The 17,988-nt window shown below is 37.5% G+C and overlaps 1 protein-coding gene across 1 annotated transcript in view; it reads right to left on the reverse strand.

Moving 5' to 3' along the window:
- The window catches only part of LOC133248003 (uncharacterized), an 88,513-nt gene that overhangs the window by 65,404 nt on the left and 5,121 nt on the right, over window positions 1-17,988 (reverse strand). Inside the window, exons 3-11 of the mRNA XM_061417596.1 lie at window positions 14,902-15,019; window positions 13,676-13,726; window positions 9,774-9,851; window positions 7,389-7,445; window positions 5,953-6,012; window positions 5,784-5,848; window positions 4,886-4,985; window positions 2,586-2,720; window positions 878-979 (exon numbers count right to left, since the gene is read on the reverse strand). Coding sequence (XP_061273580.1) covers window positions 878-979; window positions 2,586-2,720; window positions 4,886-4,985; window positions 5,784-5,848; window positions 5,953-6,012; window positions 7,389-7,445; window positions 9,774-9,851; window positions 13,676-13,726; window positions 14,902-15,019 — 766 coding nt within the window. The remainder of the gene's footprint in view (window positions 1-877; window positions 980-2,585; window positions 2,721-4,885; window positions 4,986-5,783; window positions 5,849-5,952; window positions 6,013-7,388; window positions 7,446-9,773; window positions 9,852-13,675; window positions 13,727-14,901; window positions 15,020-17,988) is intronic.

Raw genomic sequence — 17,988 nt, forward strand, 5'->3', positions numbered from 1 at the left:
AGATGTCAATTCTCAGTTGCCTAAAGATGGATGATGCTGTGGACTGATGACCCCAATTTAACAAGTACATATTGGGTACATACAGTGTGCCTAAAATTGAGCTTTGTTCTCTTTTTCCTAAGATAAGTGGCCATTTCATCAATAATCGCAGTAGCTTTATTAATAGAATAGAATGGGACTAGGAAATGCAGTAAAATCAGTATTTGTTGATTACCATATTCAAAACCATATTAAAAACCTTTAAAAAAGGTAAGGTTGACAAAAGGGCTGATATTAACACTCCAGAGTTTTCAACATTTACTTCTTGCTTTAGCTTAACTTAGGGGGCTGATAGATGTTAGGAAGTTGTAAAGTACAGATAGTAAGTTATGAATAAATTTAAGAGATTTCTTTTTATATGCTTCCAGTCTAACAAAACTTAGGAATAGCTACCTAAAATGTTTCCACATTCTGATATTCTGCCAACTTCTGGTATAATAAAACTGTCAAAGTCTCAAAAATAAGATTCTTCTGCACAATAATCGTTCTATCAGAGAGAATTTTGAAAAGCCAAGGAAAAATTCAAGCTTAGACCAGCCAGTTCTCACAAGGATTCAAATAAAATACACTATTAATTTACATCTTATTTACTGTTTGTCTCTCCAATGCATATCCCATATCCTCACACTCACTCACACTTTTCATATCACACTCTTACTCTCACCCATATACACAACCTTATGCACACCCCCAGATGCAAACTCTACACACATTGTCAGAATAAGAAGGCATAACACTGCAATGAAATCTTAGAAATGATACTGTGTATAATAAGTGCTACCTGGGTTTAGAATGTAGAAGATAAACCAGGAAAATCACAAAAATTCAGAACACTTACAGTAAGCTTGTTCTCCCACTTTTCTTTCACAGTAATCTCTGGATTAGTTACCCACAGTAGAAAATGATCAATTAGTGTTTCAACTTCAGAAACATCTTCATGCTGAAAAAGAATTCCATACCTTCAAATAGGAATTCAGTGAAAGGCATATAAAAAGAAGTAATTTAGACAAGGTTTAATATAGGCAATTTAGAAAGCCATCAGAGAGAATTCCTTGTTATCTAATGCCACCCAGTGACTTTCCTTTATCCCAGGATGTTGCCATGCGAAGATGCTAACTCTCTACTCTACATATGCTGAATAAATCAGTTAAAACTATTTTCCAGAACAACACCTACCCATTTTATTTCCGTCTCAAATAGAAGGAAGCAAGCATTTTCATGGATATTTTTTCATTCATTAAATTAAATATTATCTACTTAGACTAGGCAGTGACAGATTTTATTTTCTTGGGCTCCAAAATCACTACAGACAGTGACTGCAGCCATGAAATTAAAAGACGCTTGCTACTTGGAAGAAAAGCTACGACAAACCTAGATAGCATATTAAAAAGCAGAGATACCACTTTGCAGACAAAGGTCCATATAGCCAAAGCTATTGTTTTTCCAGTAGTCATGTACAGATGTGAGAGTTGGAGCATAAAGAATGCTGAGCACCAAAAAAACTGATGTTTTCAAATCCTGGTGCTGGAGAAGACTCTTGAGAGTTCCTTGGACTGCAAGGAGATCAAACTAGTAAATCCCAAAGGAAATCAACCCTGAGTATTCATTGGAAGGACTGATACTGAAGCTCCAATACTTTGGCCACCTGCAAAAAGTCAACTCATTGGAAAAGACTCTGATGCTGGGAAAGATTAAAGGCAGGAGGAGAAGGGAGCGGCAGAGGATGAGACGGTTGGATGGCATCACCGACTTAATGGACGTGTGTTTGAGCAAGCTCTGGGAAACAGTGAAGGACGGGGAAGCCTGGCATGCTGCAGGCTATGGGTCAGACATGATTTAGTGACTAAACAACAACAGTGTGCTAGACACTGTGAAAGGAACTGGAAATACCTACATGAAAATGCTGCTCTCAGCTTTCTCTGATCATCTAGGATTCCCAGTCAAAAATTGAGATAGAGAGAGACTTTCCTGGTAATCCAGTGGTTAAGAACTTTTCTTCCAATGCAGGTGACGGGGGTTCAATCCCTAGTCGAAGAACTGAGATCCCACATGCTACAAAGCACATGCACCACAATGCTTGAGCCCTCTTGCCACAACTACACAGCCCACGTGCTCTGGAACCCACATACCACAAGTAGCGAGAAGCTCGTGTGCCACAACAAACGATCCCTTGTGCTACAACTAAGCCCCAACACCCAAAAATAAATGAAGAAATGTTTTTTTTTAATTAAAATGGAAAAAGAAGTACTAGTCATTAGCTAGAAGGAGTTCAATAGTCTTCAGCCCTCTGATATTAAAGATTAACTTGTAGGGAATATAAGCTCAAGCAATCTATACCTAATGGTCAGCCTGTTAGTCCTGATTGACCCAGAATTAGAAGATGCACATTAGGAAGATTTGAGAAAAATCTTTTCATTTCATAGTAGGATATATTTTGTTCTCAACACAAAGATACGCCTGTGCTCAGCAAACAGGCTGTAGGTCAGTTATCTGTAGATCTTGCTGGCCAGTGAAACAGTATACGATATGCAGATGTTATACAATACCAGATTCTGAAGCGTAGCTGTGAACTCCACTCCCTTTTGTTCAAGTTCTGTCAGTAACAGCAGCATTTCTTCATCCATTATCATGTCCAGAGATGACAAGCTGATTAAATTGCACTGCCACTCAGTTTCATTGTTCTGAAACAATTACCAAAATGTCCACAACCTTGTCATCCTAACAAAGAATATTCATTATTTTTATTTTATGAAAATGATGCCCATGGGTCAATGTAATGATCCCCATCAAACACTCTAAATTATCTTATGAAATCCTCGTGCGTGCATGCTAAAGTCACTCAATCGTGTCTGACTCTTTATGGCCCCGTGGACTGTAGCCAGCCAGGCTCCTCTATCCATGGGATTCTCCAGGCAAGAATACTGGAGTGGGTTGCCATGCTCTCCTCCAGGGGATCTTCCTGACCCAGGGATTAAGACCATATCTCTTACATCATTACATCTCTTACATCTTACCTGCATTGGCAGGCGGGTTCTCTACCCATAGCGCCACCTGGAACTACTTCTACACACCACCCCTCCCCAAACTGCTCATTTCCTCTCTTGGATGCCTTCAGCTTAACATTTACTCATTCTTAAAGGACACTCATATATCTAATAGATAACATTTACATTTACATGATATAAACTTCTACAGCTCTAATTTTATGAAAAGAAGCAACAGGAAAGAAATTCTCAGAAAAAGAAAACTGCTGGTCACGGGAGGGTGCATTCAACAAATCCCACTGAAAACAGACTGGTGTTTTTGTCTCTCTTCCACTCATAGAAGATGCTCTCAGATGATGTTTCACAAAGCAAGTTTCTCATACTTCTCTCCAAGTCTCTGCGTCCTCTCATACTTTAGATATATGACAACAGCACGTTTAACTTCCTCCTTGCTGTCAGTTGGAAAAAAGTGATTGGGCTCTTATTTCAGATTCCAATTAGAAGGCAAAGACTTCCTAATCCAATAGTGAGATAAACTTCAGCACCAGAGTGTTGCCAGCTGTTTAACCCCTGTTCAGAATTATAAAACTTTACAGGCTGGCATCTTGGCATCACTATTACCTCAGAGGACAGGGGATAAAAACACATCGCTGTGGTAGATTAGCCACCATGTCATTCAGTCTGGCAGTTCGGCTTGGTTTCAAAAGCACACTAAAAAAAATGACGCGTCTTTGCAACAGAATGTCAGGAAAGCACAGTCCTCAGCAGAATGTTCAAGACTGCCTGAGAATGCCTTAGGTGAAGCAACATATGTCGCCCTGCATCCTTGGCAGGAGATATTCAAATGATATTTGCCCCAAGGACATTCTCTCCTTTCAAGGTCATAGCACAGCTGTCAACAGGAGGACATTCTGGACAAATCTATCATCTACCAACATGGGAAGACCATCCAAGTAGTGAAAGAAAGCAATCTGCCAGAAAACATTTCCTAGCATTCCAAGCACACAACTGGAAAGTGCAAAGGAACAAAAATATACTAGGGAGTCAGGTTCCAACATTGCATTCACAAGAAGGCGTGTGACTGTTTCCACCCCTGTTGTAAAGCACTACCAACAGGCTGGAGGTTTTAAGGCACTAATTCATTTTGCTATTTTAAAATTAACCCCAAATATATAAAAATGCTAATTTATGTTCAGAATATAATAATCAGTGTCATTAATTTAAGTCGGTACAATTATATTCTCAAGCAAAGAAATTTCATGTTTCTGCATAAAACAATGTAAATGAAACAAGTAAATTTTTGGTAGATACATTTACTTTGGGACTTGAAGAAATACTAAAAATAGTCCATGATCTCTACCACAATCTTTCAGACCCCAGGCTGGGGATCACTGCAGGTAGTCCTGAAAAATATCAAGATAGTAAAGATTTCTTGAGAATTCCCTGGCAGTCCAGTGGGTAGGATCCCACACTCTCACTGCCAAGGACTTGGGTACGAACCCTCCTTGGGGAACTAAGATCACGCATGCCATGTGGCCAAATATATGTGTGTGTGTGTGTGTGTGTGTGTGCACACTGTATCTGTGTGTATACAAATATATCAAGATTTTTAAAGTCCAGATTCACTGAACACACATTTCCATACCCCATGCTGGAGTCTCACTATAGTTTTCAGCCATAACTTGAAAAAGATTCATTCTTCCAGGCTAAGAAACTTTAGACTTAGGTTCCACAAACTATCAGTGGAGTCCCTCAAAATGTCATGGGTGATCTTCAGCAAGATACAGACCTTTACTTAATAGCAAGCTATTGCACATGCTGATTATTTTTGTAAAGGTTTCCATTTGATGGTAATTACCTACCTCTGCAGACTGAGCAAGAATGAGTTCGCAGTGTAGCGATTTTACTCCTTCAGAGTCGACACTTTTATGCTCTCCACTGACATTTAATTGCATTCCATTTCTTAAAAAAAAACAACAGTAGTCTGGTCTGGTTAGGTATGCCTTATGTTTTAAGTCACAAGAATAAGATTTATTTATCACCAAACGGTAAGCACTTATGTGTGCTGTATAAGGACGTCATAAGGTACGTAAGACTACAGAGAGAAACAGAGGTAGTCTTTGCCCTCCAGGTGCTGCACACACTAGTGATTCTAGGTCGTTGCAACCAGGTAAGCCATACTTTCTTTTTAAGAATTGGAGCCAATAGTTGAATTTTTAAATTTTTCACTAAAAATCTAGATGTCTTGCTTTTCTTTAAACAATCAGAATATGTGGTCACACTGGGTCCATATATTCTTAATGTAACAACTATCTGGAGCTAAGCAGAGTAACACCCCGTCTTTACCTGGCTAAGGTACTTTCGTTTTCACCCCCCTAATATAAGTATGTGCGCTTACCCCACTGACTTTACTCATTTTGCTGCTTATGGACTTCTGGATTAGCATGTTATACAAAATCAGAATCAAATGATAACACAAGGTAGAGTGTGTCAGGAAAAAGGTAAAAACAACATGCCATGCATGCACTCAGAAAGATTACTTAATCTCAAGACATGAGAAAAGTAAGGGTGAGTGAGGAAGGTTGATGGAAAACGTGTGAAGGAATCTGTACTCTTAGGAGAGAAGCTGAGAAAACATCACAAAGTTACAGGAGGTAAGAACGTGGCATGTTCAAAGAACTGCACACAGCTCAGCCAGTGAATACTGTGGAGTGGGGGGACACGTGACGGAAAGTCGGTGAGAGGTTACTCTGTACTTACATCATGAATTCCTGTTGTAAGTGCTGTAACTCTTGAGCCAGCTTGTTTTTCTCCCCTCGTAAGTTCTGGAATCACACACAACATTAGGCTGCCCATGTTACTCTACTGGGACATTCACATTTCCATTTAAAATCCCCACCTTGCAAGTTGTGAGATTATTATGGTATACCTCAATAATGCTTCCATATTCTATGATCGTTGACTTAAGCTCTTCTATACTTACATCCTTCTGAAAAGTAGGAGAGCGAATTAATAGCAAATAAATGTATGAGTTTACCAAATCACATTTACTAGACTAGCAATCTGAGTCAAAGAAGAATTATATATGCCTAATGATGTGATGAGACCTATGAATCTCATGATTTGAAAATTCAGCTAGTCTGGGTTTGTGATTAAAACTACAGAAAAACATAAGGGGTAGCGAGGCATCTATTATCTGACTGTGTTATTATGTTCTATCTCTGCCTGGTCCAGTGAAACCATACCCTGAAAGGCAATGTTAAAATCCAAGTCAAAATTTTATTACTACGGCCTATTTAAGGAAAAAAAAAAAAAAAAAGCAGTTTTTACCTGCAAAATGACTAATAAATTATAAAAGCATCCAATTTTACCCAGTTCAAACCATATCTTTTAAAAATCATAGTTTGTACTCCAAGACCAGAGAGTACAGTCAGTGCCTGACCTGTAGTTGTGTCCCATGAATGGCATGATGCCTGGGGCCTGAGAAGTATCTTACGAGTGCTGGGCGGGAGTGCAGAGTGGTGGAAGGACTAAAGTTATGGAGGAAGTGAGCAGTCATGGCTACTACAATGTCACTACATGGGGAGAGACTGCCCATGAGGAGGAGACACAGTTGGTACCATAGTCAGTATTCTGGTCAATGTCCACAAGCTAAGGATGCCTTTGAAATGTCATAAACTGCAGGGAAAGGAAGTGAAATACTGCTCCTCCTTCCCCTTCCTGTCTTTGAACGTGGAAGCTTATTAACTTAGGCTGCCTCCTTTCTGTGTCTCTTAAAACCACCAAACCAGCATCGCTGTAGCCAGGAAAGTTTGTTACCAAATAGGCTATGATCATGAGAGACAAATATAAATAGAGTAATACTTATCTATCAAATTAATCAGTCAAACTAGGTAGAACATAACTCGGGATATATTGTTTTTCCCTGAAATGAATGACTGTACATTCGTTAATGTTGTTATGAATTAAAACTTCATCATCACAGGGAGTTTCCGGTTGGTCCAACGGTTAAGACTCCACGCTTCCACAGCAGGGGCGTGGGTTCAATTAAAGACAAAAGACAAACAAAACAAAACACTTCATCACCACTATTTAGCCAATGACTGGCAAATTGGCATACTAATATTGTTGAATAAAGGAATGAATATCACCAGAATTTACAGAGGATATGTTAAATATCCCAAGTGGAAAAGTCAATATTCTTCACTCAGAAGAACAATTTTTATTCTTACAAATAAAGAAATGTCTTATGACAGAATATTAGAATCAGATATTTTAACAGGGGTGGAGTTATGCAAATATCATCGCCTTCCTCTATTACTTGGAGGGAGTCTCCAGGATTCCATGGACAGAGACAGTACCAACCTTCTGTAAACTTGCATCTGTATTAAGCAAAGTGTTTTCATACATGTGTAACTGCATCTGAAAAGAAACACATTTAGGGAAGGCCACTAGGACATTGCTTTGGTAAAAGACAATGCCACAAAATCATGGCACAATCAGGAGACATGTTTCTGAAGCATTTTTTATATGCATGCATTTTTCACTTTATAAAGAGCCTTCCCATTAGCCTCACAACAACCCTCAAGGCCAAGGTTATTGCCCTCTCTCTACCAGGAAGGAAATCCAAGCTCAGCACTATCCAGAGACTTGCCCGATGTCACACCTAGTAAGTGACAGAACAGAGCCTAGAATCTGAGTCTCCAACTTCAGCCAAGGGCTCTTCCCACTGTTTCACACTTCACATAATAAAAGGACATAGAGTGTGTTCATTTTTTGGTGAAAAGAAAAATCTAGGTAGGACATGAACACAGACTCCATATGAGCATGCAAAAGGCTCTTCCTCTTTTAAAAAACAGTGTAAAAATGTTCAAGCTTTCTTTTAGCAAAGTGAATATTAAGGATATTATCAGTTTAAACCAAAGCAAGCTTGTTGGCATAGACTCCTAAGTAGGATGTAATTGAGAAAAATGTATATTGTTTGAATGGAAAACTTGGAAAAATAATAGCATAGTCAGAAGAATTGTCATCATAATCATACATGTTTGATATTCCTTTATAGTCCTCGAGGTATTTTCACATAATCCTTTCATTTGAGTTTCCAACAAGCTTGTGGATGAGGTACCCATTTAATAGATGGAAAAACTGAGATTTAAAGAAGTTAACTAATTGCTTGGGGTTAAAAGCTTTTACCCTGGAGAAGAAAATGGCAACCCACAGTATTCTTGCCTGGAGAATCCCCATGGACAGAGGAGCCTGGCAGGCTACAGTCCATGGGGTCATAAGAGTTAGACAAGACTTAGTGACTAAACCACCACTGCCATAAAGCTTTTAAGTCGAGAAGACAGGATTTGAATCCACATCTTCTCTGGCTCTTTCCACTAGTTTATGGCAGTTATATTTTCCAAAACAGTCATTCCTAGAATAAAATCAATGTTTAATGTCTACATTATAATGGCTATAATATATGTATATGTACATACACACATGGAATTGAGTGTCTGCTAGGAAAAGTGAGAATTCCACATATAGATATGAATTTTAAGTACATCATTTCAAACATATAATAAAGCAAAAAATACTGTTCAAATAAACCATCAGAGATAACAAAAAGCATGACACAAATTCCTGAATTTAGTAATAGTCACTTTCTGTTTCCTGATAATAAAATATGGCAGATATAACAAAAATATACACTAAATAGATACTTTTATCAATATAGATTAAAAAATCATTTTTGTAAGATATAATTTCTTTATTCAATAGAGTTGAATTAAAAAATCAAGATGGACTTTTTTCCATCTCTCATTTTTTGCATTAAGAAGGTACAATAGCTGAACTTTTCCCTAACTTAATAATTTGAAAAATTAGATACTATTAAATTAGAAATTGTCACTAGAATAAAAAATATAAATAATAGCAAATGGTGGCAAGGATGTGGAGTAATTTGAACCCTCATACATAGCTAATGGAAATGTAAAATGGTATAGCTACTTTGGAAAAACATCTGGCAGTTCCTCAAAAGGTTAAACATAGTTATCATATGATGTAGTAATTTGACTCTTAGATACATACTCAAGAGAAATTAAAACTTACATCCACACAAAAATTTATACATGAATATTCATAGCACCATTACTCATTATAGTAAAAAGAAAAAAAAAGTAGGAACAGCTTAAATGTCCAGCAATTGATGAATGAACAAAATGTGCTATATTCCTATAATGGACTATTATTCAGCAATACAAGGAAATGAAGCAATGATACATGCTACGACATGAATGAACTCTTAATACACTAGTCTCAGTGAAGAAAGCCAGTCACAAAAGACAATATAATGTATATGACCCCATTTATATGAAATGCCCAGAATAACTAAATCTATGGAGATAGAAAGCTGATTAGTGTTTGTCTAGTGTTGGGAAAGAATGGAAAATGACCGCTAAAGGGATTTCTTTTTGGATGAAAAAGTATTTTAAAATTGGTTTTGGTAATGGTTGCACAACTCTGAATATATTTAATACTAAAAACCACTGACTCTGAGTGAATTTAATGGCATATGTGTTATGTATCAGTAAAGCTGCTACATTAAAAAAGCAGAAGCTGTCTTTTATATAACTCAGACATCTAGAGTACAAATTTCAAAATTTATAATGAAAGGTCATTGTGTCAATGAGTCACAAACACCTTCATAAAGTAATATTAATTTGATGCAAGAAAATATTTTACCAGTATTTGAGAAGTGCTTACTTGGTGCTCTTTCTCAGTTTTAGACAAGTCCTCAATCTTCTCTTCCAATTTATATATATCCATAATGTTCTTAGCATTCTAATGTAAAGTAAGATAGTATTCTTAGATTTAGACCAAAAAAAACATAAAAGGACATCACAAAGTCTTTTTTAGAAAGTGATATTTTCATCATTGACATCGTAATCCATTTTAAACTAAGGGACAGAACTTTAGACTTTGTCCAAAAATAACAATCTTTTTAATGTGATCATCCAGGAATATTCTCAGTAATCCCTTCTTATTTTCCATTCTACCTGGGCCACTCACTCCCTAGACATACCTTCAGATTTGTCATTACAGCAACTGTGACCCTTCTGTTACCTTAATTGCAAAAGCATTTTGCAATTAAACTCTTCAACCATTACTTCTTGTCTTTCCAGATTACTTCTTTGTGCATCAACAAACCTTCAGTCCCCACTGGAACCTGCAATCCAATGATCCCACTACTTTCTCATTACCCTACCACCTTCCTATGAACTCAGTCACCTCTTGACTCAGCTTAAATTCTTTCACGGCCAATCATTACAATCTCTTACTTCCACATCCCTTCAATCCCCTTGGCTCTCCCCTATTTCTTAGTATTTTCTTAATTTCAGATTGCCATCCACTCCATGCCAGCACCTTTTCTGATAATGATTGTTAAAGAGAAATACAAATAAACCAATAGGTCACATATTAAATTTGTAAGCTTTAATCTCAAGGTTTTCTGGTGATTATATCATATCTATTCAAATGGCCATTTGCCTAAAGCAAGGATTTGCAAACTGTACCAACTACCGTTCTCCATTTTCAGAGACCAACTCTGACTACTTGGTTTTATAAATAAAGCTTTATTAAGACACAACTGAGCCCGTTGTTTTCAGATTGTCCTTAGCCTCCTTCACCTTGCAATGGCAGAAGTGAGTGGTTGTGACAAAGTCCTTCTAGCCAGGCAAGCTTAAAAATATTTACTATCATGTCCTTCACAAAAAGTTTGCCAATTCCTGGCCTATTTCATTCTTTATCTCTCCTTGAACTTCCAATACCTCCTCCAACATCCTCACTCTCAGCCAATGACTTTGCTCTGTATTTCACTGAGACATTAGAAACTATTCAGTTCAGTTCAGTCGCTCAGTCATGTCCAACTTTTTGCAAGCCCATGGACTGCAGCATGCCAGGCCTCCCTGTCCATCGCCAACTCCTGAAGTTTACTCAAACTCATGTCCATTGAGTTGGTGATGCCATCCAACCATCTCATCCTCTGTTGTCCCCTTCTCCTCCTGCCTTCAGTCTTTCCCAGCATCAGGGTCTTTTCAAGTGAGTCAAGTCTTCGCATCAGGTGGCCAAAGTATTGGAGTTTCAGCTTCAGCATCAGTCCTTCCAATCAATATTCAGGACTGATCTCCTTTAGGATGGACTGGTTGGATCTCCTTGCAGTCCAAGGGACTCTCTAATAGAAACTACTAGAAGTGAATTTTACATATTACTTGGATATATAATAAATATTTTGGGATATTATAAAGCATTTACTGACCTGAATACTTTATCCACTACTTTTGTTCCTGCTTCAGTCTAAGCCTTCACTGACTTTTGCCTGCTTTAATATTAATACAAGAGCCTCCCAATTGGTCTCCTCACTTCTTCCCTCGCCCCACAGTTAATTCTAAAGCCAGGAGCCAGAGAAATCTTGGTAAAACTGAAATTATATGATGTTACTCCTCTGCTCAAAACTGTTCAGCAGCTCCCATCTCACTCAGCATAAACAACCAGAGTCCAAACAATGCCTTTATAAGATCCTGGGGGTCCAGGTCCCCACAACTCTCTGTAGCACCTTGTAGTACTTGTTCCCTCTGCTCCAGCCACAATGATCTTGTTATCCCTTAAAAATGGTGGGCAGGCTACAGCCTGAGGACTTTGGACTTGCTATCTCCTCTGCCATGAGTGTTCTTCAAGATGAGCCTCATAGTTTTTAACCAAAAATTAACTTCACAGTTCTACTTTTCCTAACCACCCAATAAGCTAGAGTTTATAAAGTAAACCTTTATTTTTGTGTTTTTGACCACAAGGCAGGTGGAATTTTAGCTCCAAGACTAGGCATCAAACCCACATCCCCTGCATTGAAAGGTGGAGTCTTGACCACTGGACCACCAGGGAAGTCCCCTAACCACCCTAGTTTAAATTGCCGTTTTCTGTTCTTCTTCTCTTGGTGGCACTAATCTCATCTAACATGCTAGTTTCACACAGGCTATTTTGTTTAAGTCCATATTCACTTAGAATAGAGTCTATCTCCCAGTGAATGTGTGTATAAGAAGTAAATAAATGTAAGTGAATAATTGGCTTCCCCAATGGCTCAGTGGGTAAAGAATTCACCTGCAAATGCAGAACACACAGGAGATGTGGGTTTGATCCCTTGATCAGGAAGATTCCCTGGAGGAGGAAATGGCAACCTACTCCAGTATTCTTACCTGAAAAATCCCATGAACAGAGGAGCCAGGGGGCTATAGTCCATAGGTTTGCAGAGAGTAGGACACGACTGAGTGACTAAGCAATCGGTGGAATAATTACCCAAGCCATTGTGCTCTTCACAATGCATCAGATTTTTACCTCCTAAAGGAAATTCAGTGACATCTATACGCCTTTTCTAACACAAGTCAATCATCGTAATGTCATCTCATGAAGAAGAGTTCTAAGTCTCCTTCCTTCTATCTCAATTCTAAATTGGTATACTATAATTCTTTGATGGTAGTCAATCATCTTAAATATGAGAAGAAAAATATCTTACACTGGGAACTTACTTCAAAAGCACTAGTTTCATGGAAACCTGGCCTGGCAGCTGTAATATATCTAAACAAAATACAAGATTTTTTTCCAATCTTTAGCTGTTCCTTTGCAATCCATTATGAATGTCCACTTAGGCCATGAATTGGATAACTCTTCAGATCATTCATTGCAGCTTAATAAATAACTCTAATAAACTTACATAAAGCACAACCAAAAAACTATACATAATGATTGACATTCAAAAGATACCTATAGAGAATTTTTCTTCAAAATAGTAACTTACTAATAGCTTTTTTACCTGTTCTTTCAATGTTTTAATTTTGTTGCTTAATATATATTAATTAATATTTTAATTAATTATAATTAATAATTATTTTTATTATTTAATTATAATTTAATTATTTAATTATATTAAATAATATATATAATATATAATTTATTTAATTAATTATTTGATTATAATTTAATTAATTATTAATTTATAATAATTATAATTAATTAATAAATAATAATTAATATATTGCATAAAAGTTTTCTTTTTTTAAAGATTTTACTAATATTTACTAATATATATAGGTATATTATGGTTAACGAAATGGCTTCACATGATTATCTTAACTTTTAAAGTAACTGTAGAGAATAGGTATTATTAATCCCTCAGAAGATAAATGGCCTTTCCAAGGTCAGACTGTCAAAGAATTTAAGATCTAGGTCTTAGAATCAATGACCTTTGCCATCTAGTTTTGGGGAATAATATTGGAAAATTATTAAATAACGTCTACATTTTCCTTCTTGATTTGCATACTGTTTAGATGGGTTAATTTCATTTCATCTTAAGTCTGAATTTCTTAAATACTATTTCCTCATGAAATTACATGAGGAAGGAAATACATGAGGAGGATTACAAAGGTAATATACTTCTGTCCAAACAGGAAAATCCTGTCTACTCTTTCTCATTTGTCATTTGACAAAGCAACCTAGTATTTTGCCCACAGGAGCCTGAAATTCGTATGATTTGAATTTCATATGAATCCAGGGTCAGGACCCATGATTGTATGATTTCCATATTTATCTGTATAGTCTGCTTAACAATTTCAACATACCTCTTCTTGGAGAATCCGAATCTTAAGAATCAGAGCCCGGTTTTCTGTCTCCTGATTTATTAAGAGAAACATAATTTAAAAGTATTTGAGAAGCTTATGAAAATAACAAATATTTACTTCCAGAGTCATCAACATTTTTTCAGCAACCTTAAATATAGCATTGACATATTGCACATAAGCCTAGTCGGAAAATATTCTCAATATGGGGTTAAGCCTTTGGCTTCCAGTTTCTTGGTATCAGTGAAAAGTCACTCTCCTCCTTGACTCAATCTAACCATGACAGAGAAGGAAAGATGAGAAAACAAAAAATAAAGGTTATGTGGTTTGCCTAAAGTTACACAGCCCTCAGAAACGGGGCTTACATGTTCTCAGTCTGACTCCCAAAGGTGAGCTCTTGGTCACTGCTCTACATGACTTCCACACAGAAGCTCTTTAGTGGTCCCAGACTGAGTCCTTGCTGTAATGTATTCATAGAGACTTGCAGAGTCACCTGATACTTAGTGAGTCCAGTCTCCACATTTATTGTTGAAGCAAAAGCTAAGCTAAACTGTTGCTTGTAGGAGGTCATGAGTGAAAGACACAGGCCTGAAATTCAAGTTTCCTGATACCTTAGAGACCTAAAAATAAATCAGTCTGAATGACTTTCAGCTGACTGTCCCCCCATGCCTGACCATGGTTAGCAATGCTCAAATAGTGCTAGAGGGATTTTGAAGACTATTACTGAAGCTCCAGAGAATAGTTTAACAGTCTCCATAAAAATAATTACTTCTCTGGTAGTTGAAGCTTAGTCTAAATAATGTTTTGCCCCAAAAATTACAAGCCTGGGCTTATTTAGTGTTAAGGACTGATTAATGGAGCTAATTAGTAATCTGTACATGCTGAAAAAAATGAATGTTTTTAAAAACCTGAGAAAAAGGTGAAAGTTTGACACACAATTTTTTTTTTTTTGGAAGATGTGACTTTCAGTGTCAGATATTTATAAATTCACCTGTTAACTTCAGAAGGCATTCTAGATCTTCACAAACCATTGCAAATGTAACATTTGTAAAGAATTTTAACCCTGGTTGAAAAGAAAACAGTATTTTTTATCCTACTTATCTTTACTTTTCTAAGGGGTTACCAATTCATTCATCAGCCTGTGATTTCTGATCTTTGCCTCCAAATAAACCATTTGGATTTCAGTTAAATAAACTATCCGCTGATTTCAAAGTACTTGGATGACTTACTAATTGTTTGTTCTGGGCTACAATCATGGTCTTCTGCTCTTCTGAAGCATTCATAGTAATTTTCAGTTCCTCCAGTTCTTCTTTTAACAGGTTTGTTCTCATAATAGCCTGGTGGGCACTGTGGGGGTGGGGAGAGAAGGCAATAAGCAAAACCTCAAATATAACCGTCAAAGATACTAACTAAAGCCACGGACTGTTTTTAAGCTCCAAGTTGAAAACCACTGAAAATTCAAACCAGATGCCAACAATAGTAAAAGGAAAAAAAAAAAAATTTACTCAAGATCTTCCACAGTCCTTAGAAAGGGAAAGGACTCAGGTAGAGTACACTGGGAGATAAAGGATAGAAGGAAACAAACATATTCCTGAAGCCAAGGACTGGCATACTCCCTTTGAAATCCATCACTGGCTAAATCACACAGTTCTTTCCTTCTACTACTAAGACATAATATTAGTTAATATAATTACACAAATAGTTATTAAATAACATCACACATTCACTCAAAGCATAGCTTGTTTTCTTTTTAAAGAAACTGAATATTTCAAATACATAAGCCAACAATGGAATGGAGAGAGCCTGAGGTTAGCATTTTTTTTTAATGTTACAGATCGGGGGACTTCCCTGATGGTCCAATGGCTAAAAATCTGCACTCCCAATGCAGGTGGCCTGGGTTTGATCCCTGGTCAGGGAACTAGATCCCACATGCTACAACTAAAGATCCCACACTCTGCAATGAAGACTTGGTGCAACCAAATAAATACATATACATACATATATATATATATATATTTAATTTTATAGATTGATTTGGAGTATGGTCAAAAATTGTGAGGGTAGGAGTTCAATGTTAGAATGCTTTTCTGTGTTTTCAAGTTAAGTGAGGACTTTTCTGTTCAGAATTTTAACATCTATGACACCTGTGTAGTAGTTTGAGCATTCTTTGGCATTGCCTTTCTTTGGGATTGGAATGAAAACTGACCTTTTTCAGTCCTGTGGCCACTGCTGAGTTTTCCAAATTTGCTGGCATATTGAGTGCAGCACTTTCACAGCATCATCTTTCAGGATTTGGAATAGCTCAACTGCAATTCCATCACCTCCACTAGCTTTGTTCATAGTGATGGTTTCTAAGGCCCACTTGACTTCACATTCCAGGATGTCTGGCTCTAGGTGAGTGATCACACCATCGTGGTTATCTGGGTCGTGAAGATCTTTTTTGTACAGTTCTTCTGTGTATTCTTGCCACCTCTTCTTAATATCTTCTGCTTCTGTTAGGTCCATACCATTTCTGTCCTTTATCGAGCCCATCTTTGCATGAAATGTTCCCTTGGTATCTCTAATTTTCTTGAAGAGATCTCTAGTCTTTCCCATTCTGTTGTTTTCCTCTATTTCTTTGCATTGATTGCAGAGGAAGTCTTTCTTATCTCTTCTTGCTATTTTTCGGAATGCTGCATTCAGATGCTTGTATCTTTCCTTTTCTCCTTTGCTTTTCACTTCTCTTCTTTTCACAGCTATTTGTAAGGCCTCCCCAGACAGCCATTTTGCTTTTTTGCATTTCTTTTCCATGGGGATGGTCTTGATCCCTGCCTCCTGTACAATGTCACGAACCTCAGTCCATAGTTCATCAGACACTCTATCTATCAGATCTAGTCCCTTAAATCTATTTCTCACTTCCACTGTATAATCATAAGGGATTTGATTTAGGTCATACCTGAATGATCTAGTGGTTTTCCCTACTTTCTTCAATTTAAGTCTGAATTTGGCAATAAGGAGTTCGTGATCTGAGCCACAGTCAGCTCCCGGTCTTGTTTTACTGACTGTATAGAGCTTCTCCATCTTTGGCTGAAAAGAATATAATCAATCTGATTTCAGTGTTGACCATCTGGTGATGTCCATGTGTAGAGTCTTCACTCATCTCACACGCTAGAGTAAAGTAATGCTCAAAATTCTCCAAGCCAGTCTTCAGCAATATGTGAACCGTGAACTTCCAAATGTTCAAGCTGGTTTTAGAAAAGGCAGAGGAACAAGAGATCAAATTGCCAACATCCACTGGATCATCAAAAAAGCAAGAGAGTTCCAGAAAAAACATCTATTTCTGCTTCACTGACTATGCCAAAGCCTTTGACTGTGTGGATCACAATCAACTGTGGACAATTCTGAAAGAGATGGGAATACCAGACCATCTGACCTGCCTCTTGAGAAACCTATATGCAGGTCAGAAAGCAACGGTTAGAACTGGACATGGAACAACAGACTGGTTCCAAATAGGAAAAGGAATATGTCAAGGCTGTATATTGTCACCCTGTTTATTTAACTTATATGCAGAGTACATCATGAGAAATGCTGGGCTGGATGAAGCACAAGATGGAATCAAGATTGCCAGGAGAAATATCAATAACCCCAGATATGCATATGACACCACCCTTATGGCAGAAAGTGAAGAGGAACTAAAAAGCTTCTTGATGAAAGTGAAGGAAGAGAGTGAAAGTGTTGGCCTAAAGCTCAACATTCAGAAAACGAAGATCATTGCGTCTGGTCCCATCACTTCATGGCAAATAGATGGGGAAACAGTGGAAACAGTGTCAGACTTTATTTTGGGGGCTCCAAAATTACTGCAGATGGTGATTGCAGCCATGAAATTAAAAGATGCTTACTCCTTGGAAGGAAAGTTATGACCAACCTAGATAGCATATTCAAAAGCAGAGACATTACTTTGCCAACAAAGGTCCATCTAGTCAAGGCTATGGTTTTTCCAGTAGTCACGTATGGATGTGAGAGTTGGACTGTGAAGAAAGCTGAACGCCAAAGAATTGATGCTTTTGAACTGTGGTGTTGGAGAAGACTCTTGAGAGTCTCTTGGACTGCAAGGAGATCCAACCAGTCCATTCTAAAGATCAGTCCTGGGTGTTCTTTGGAAGGACTGATACTGAAGCTGAAACTCCAGTACTTTGGCCACCTCATGTGAAGAATTGACTCATTGGAAAAGACTCTGATGCTGGGAGGGATTGGAGGCAGGAGGAGAAGGGGATGACAGAGGATGAGATTGGATGGCATCACTGACTTGATGGACGTGTTTGAGTGAACTCTAGGAG

Source organism: Bos javanicus, chromosome 5, assembly GCF_032452875.1.
Source record: "Bos javanicus breed banteng chromosome 5, ARS-OSU_banteng_1.0, whole genome shotgun sequence".
In the NCBI taxonomy this organism is placed as follows: domain Eukaryota; kingdom Metazoa; phylum Chordata; class Mammalia; order Artiodactyla; family Bovidae; genus Bos; species Bos javanicus.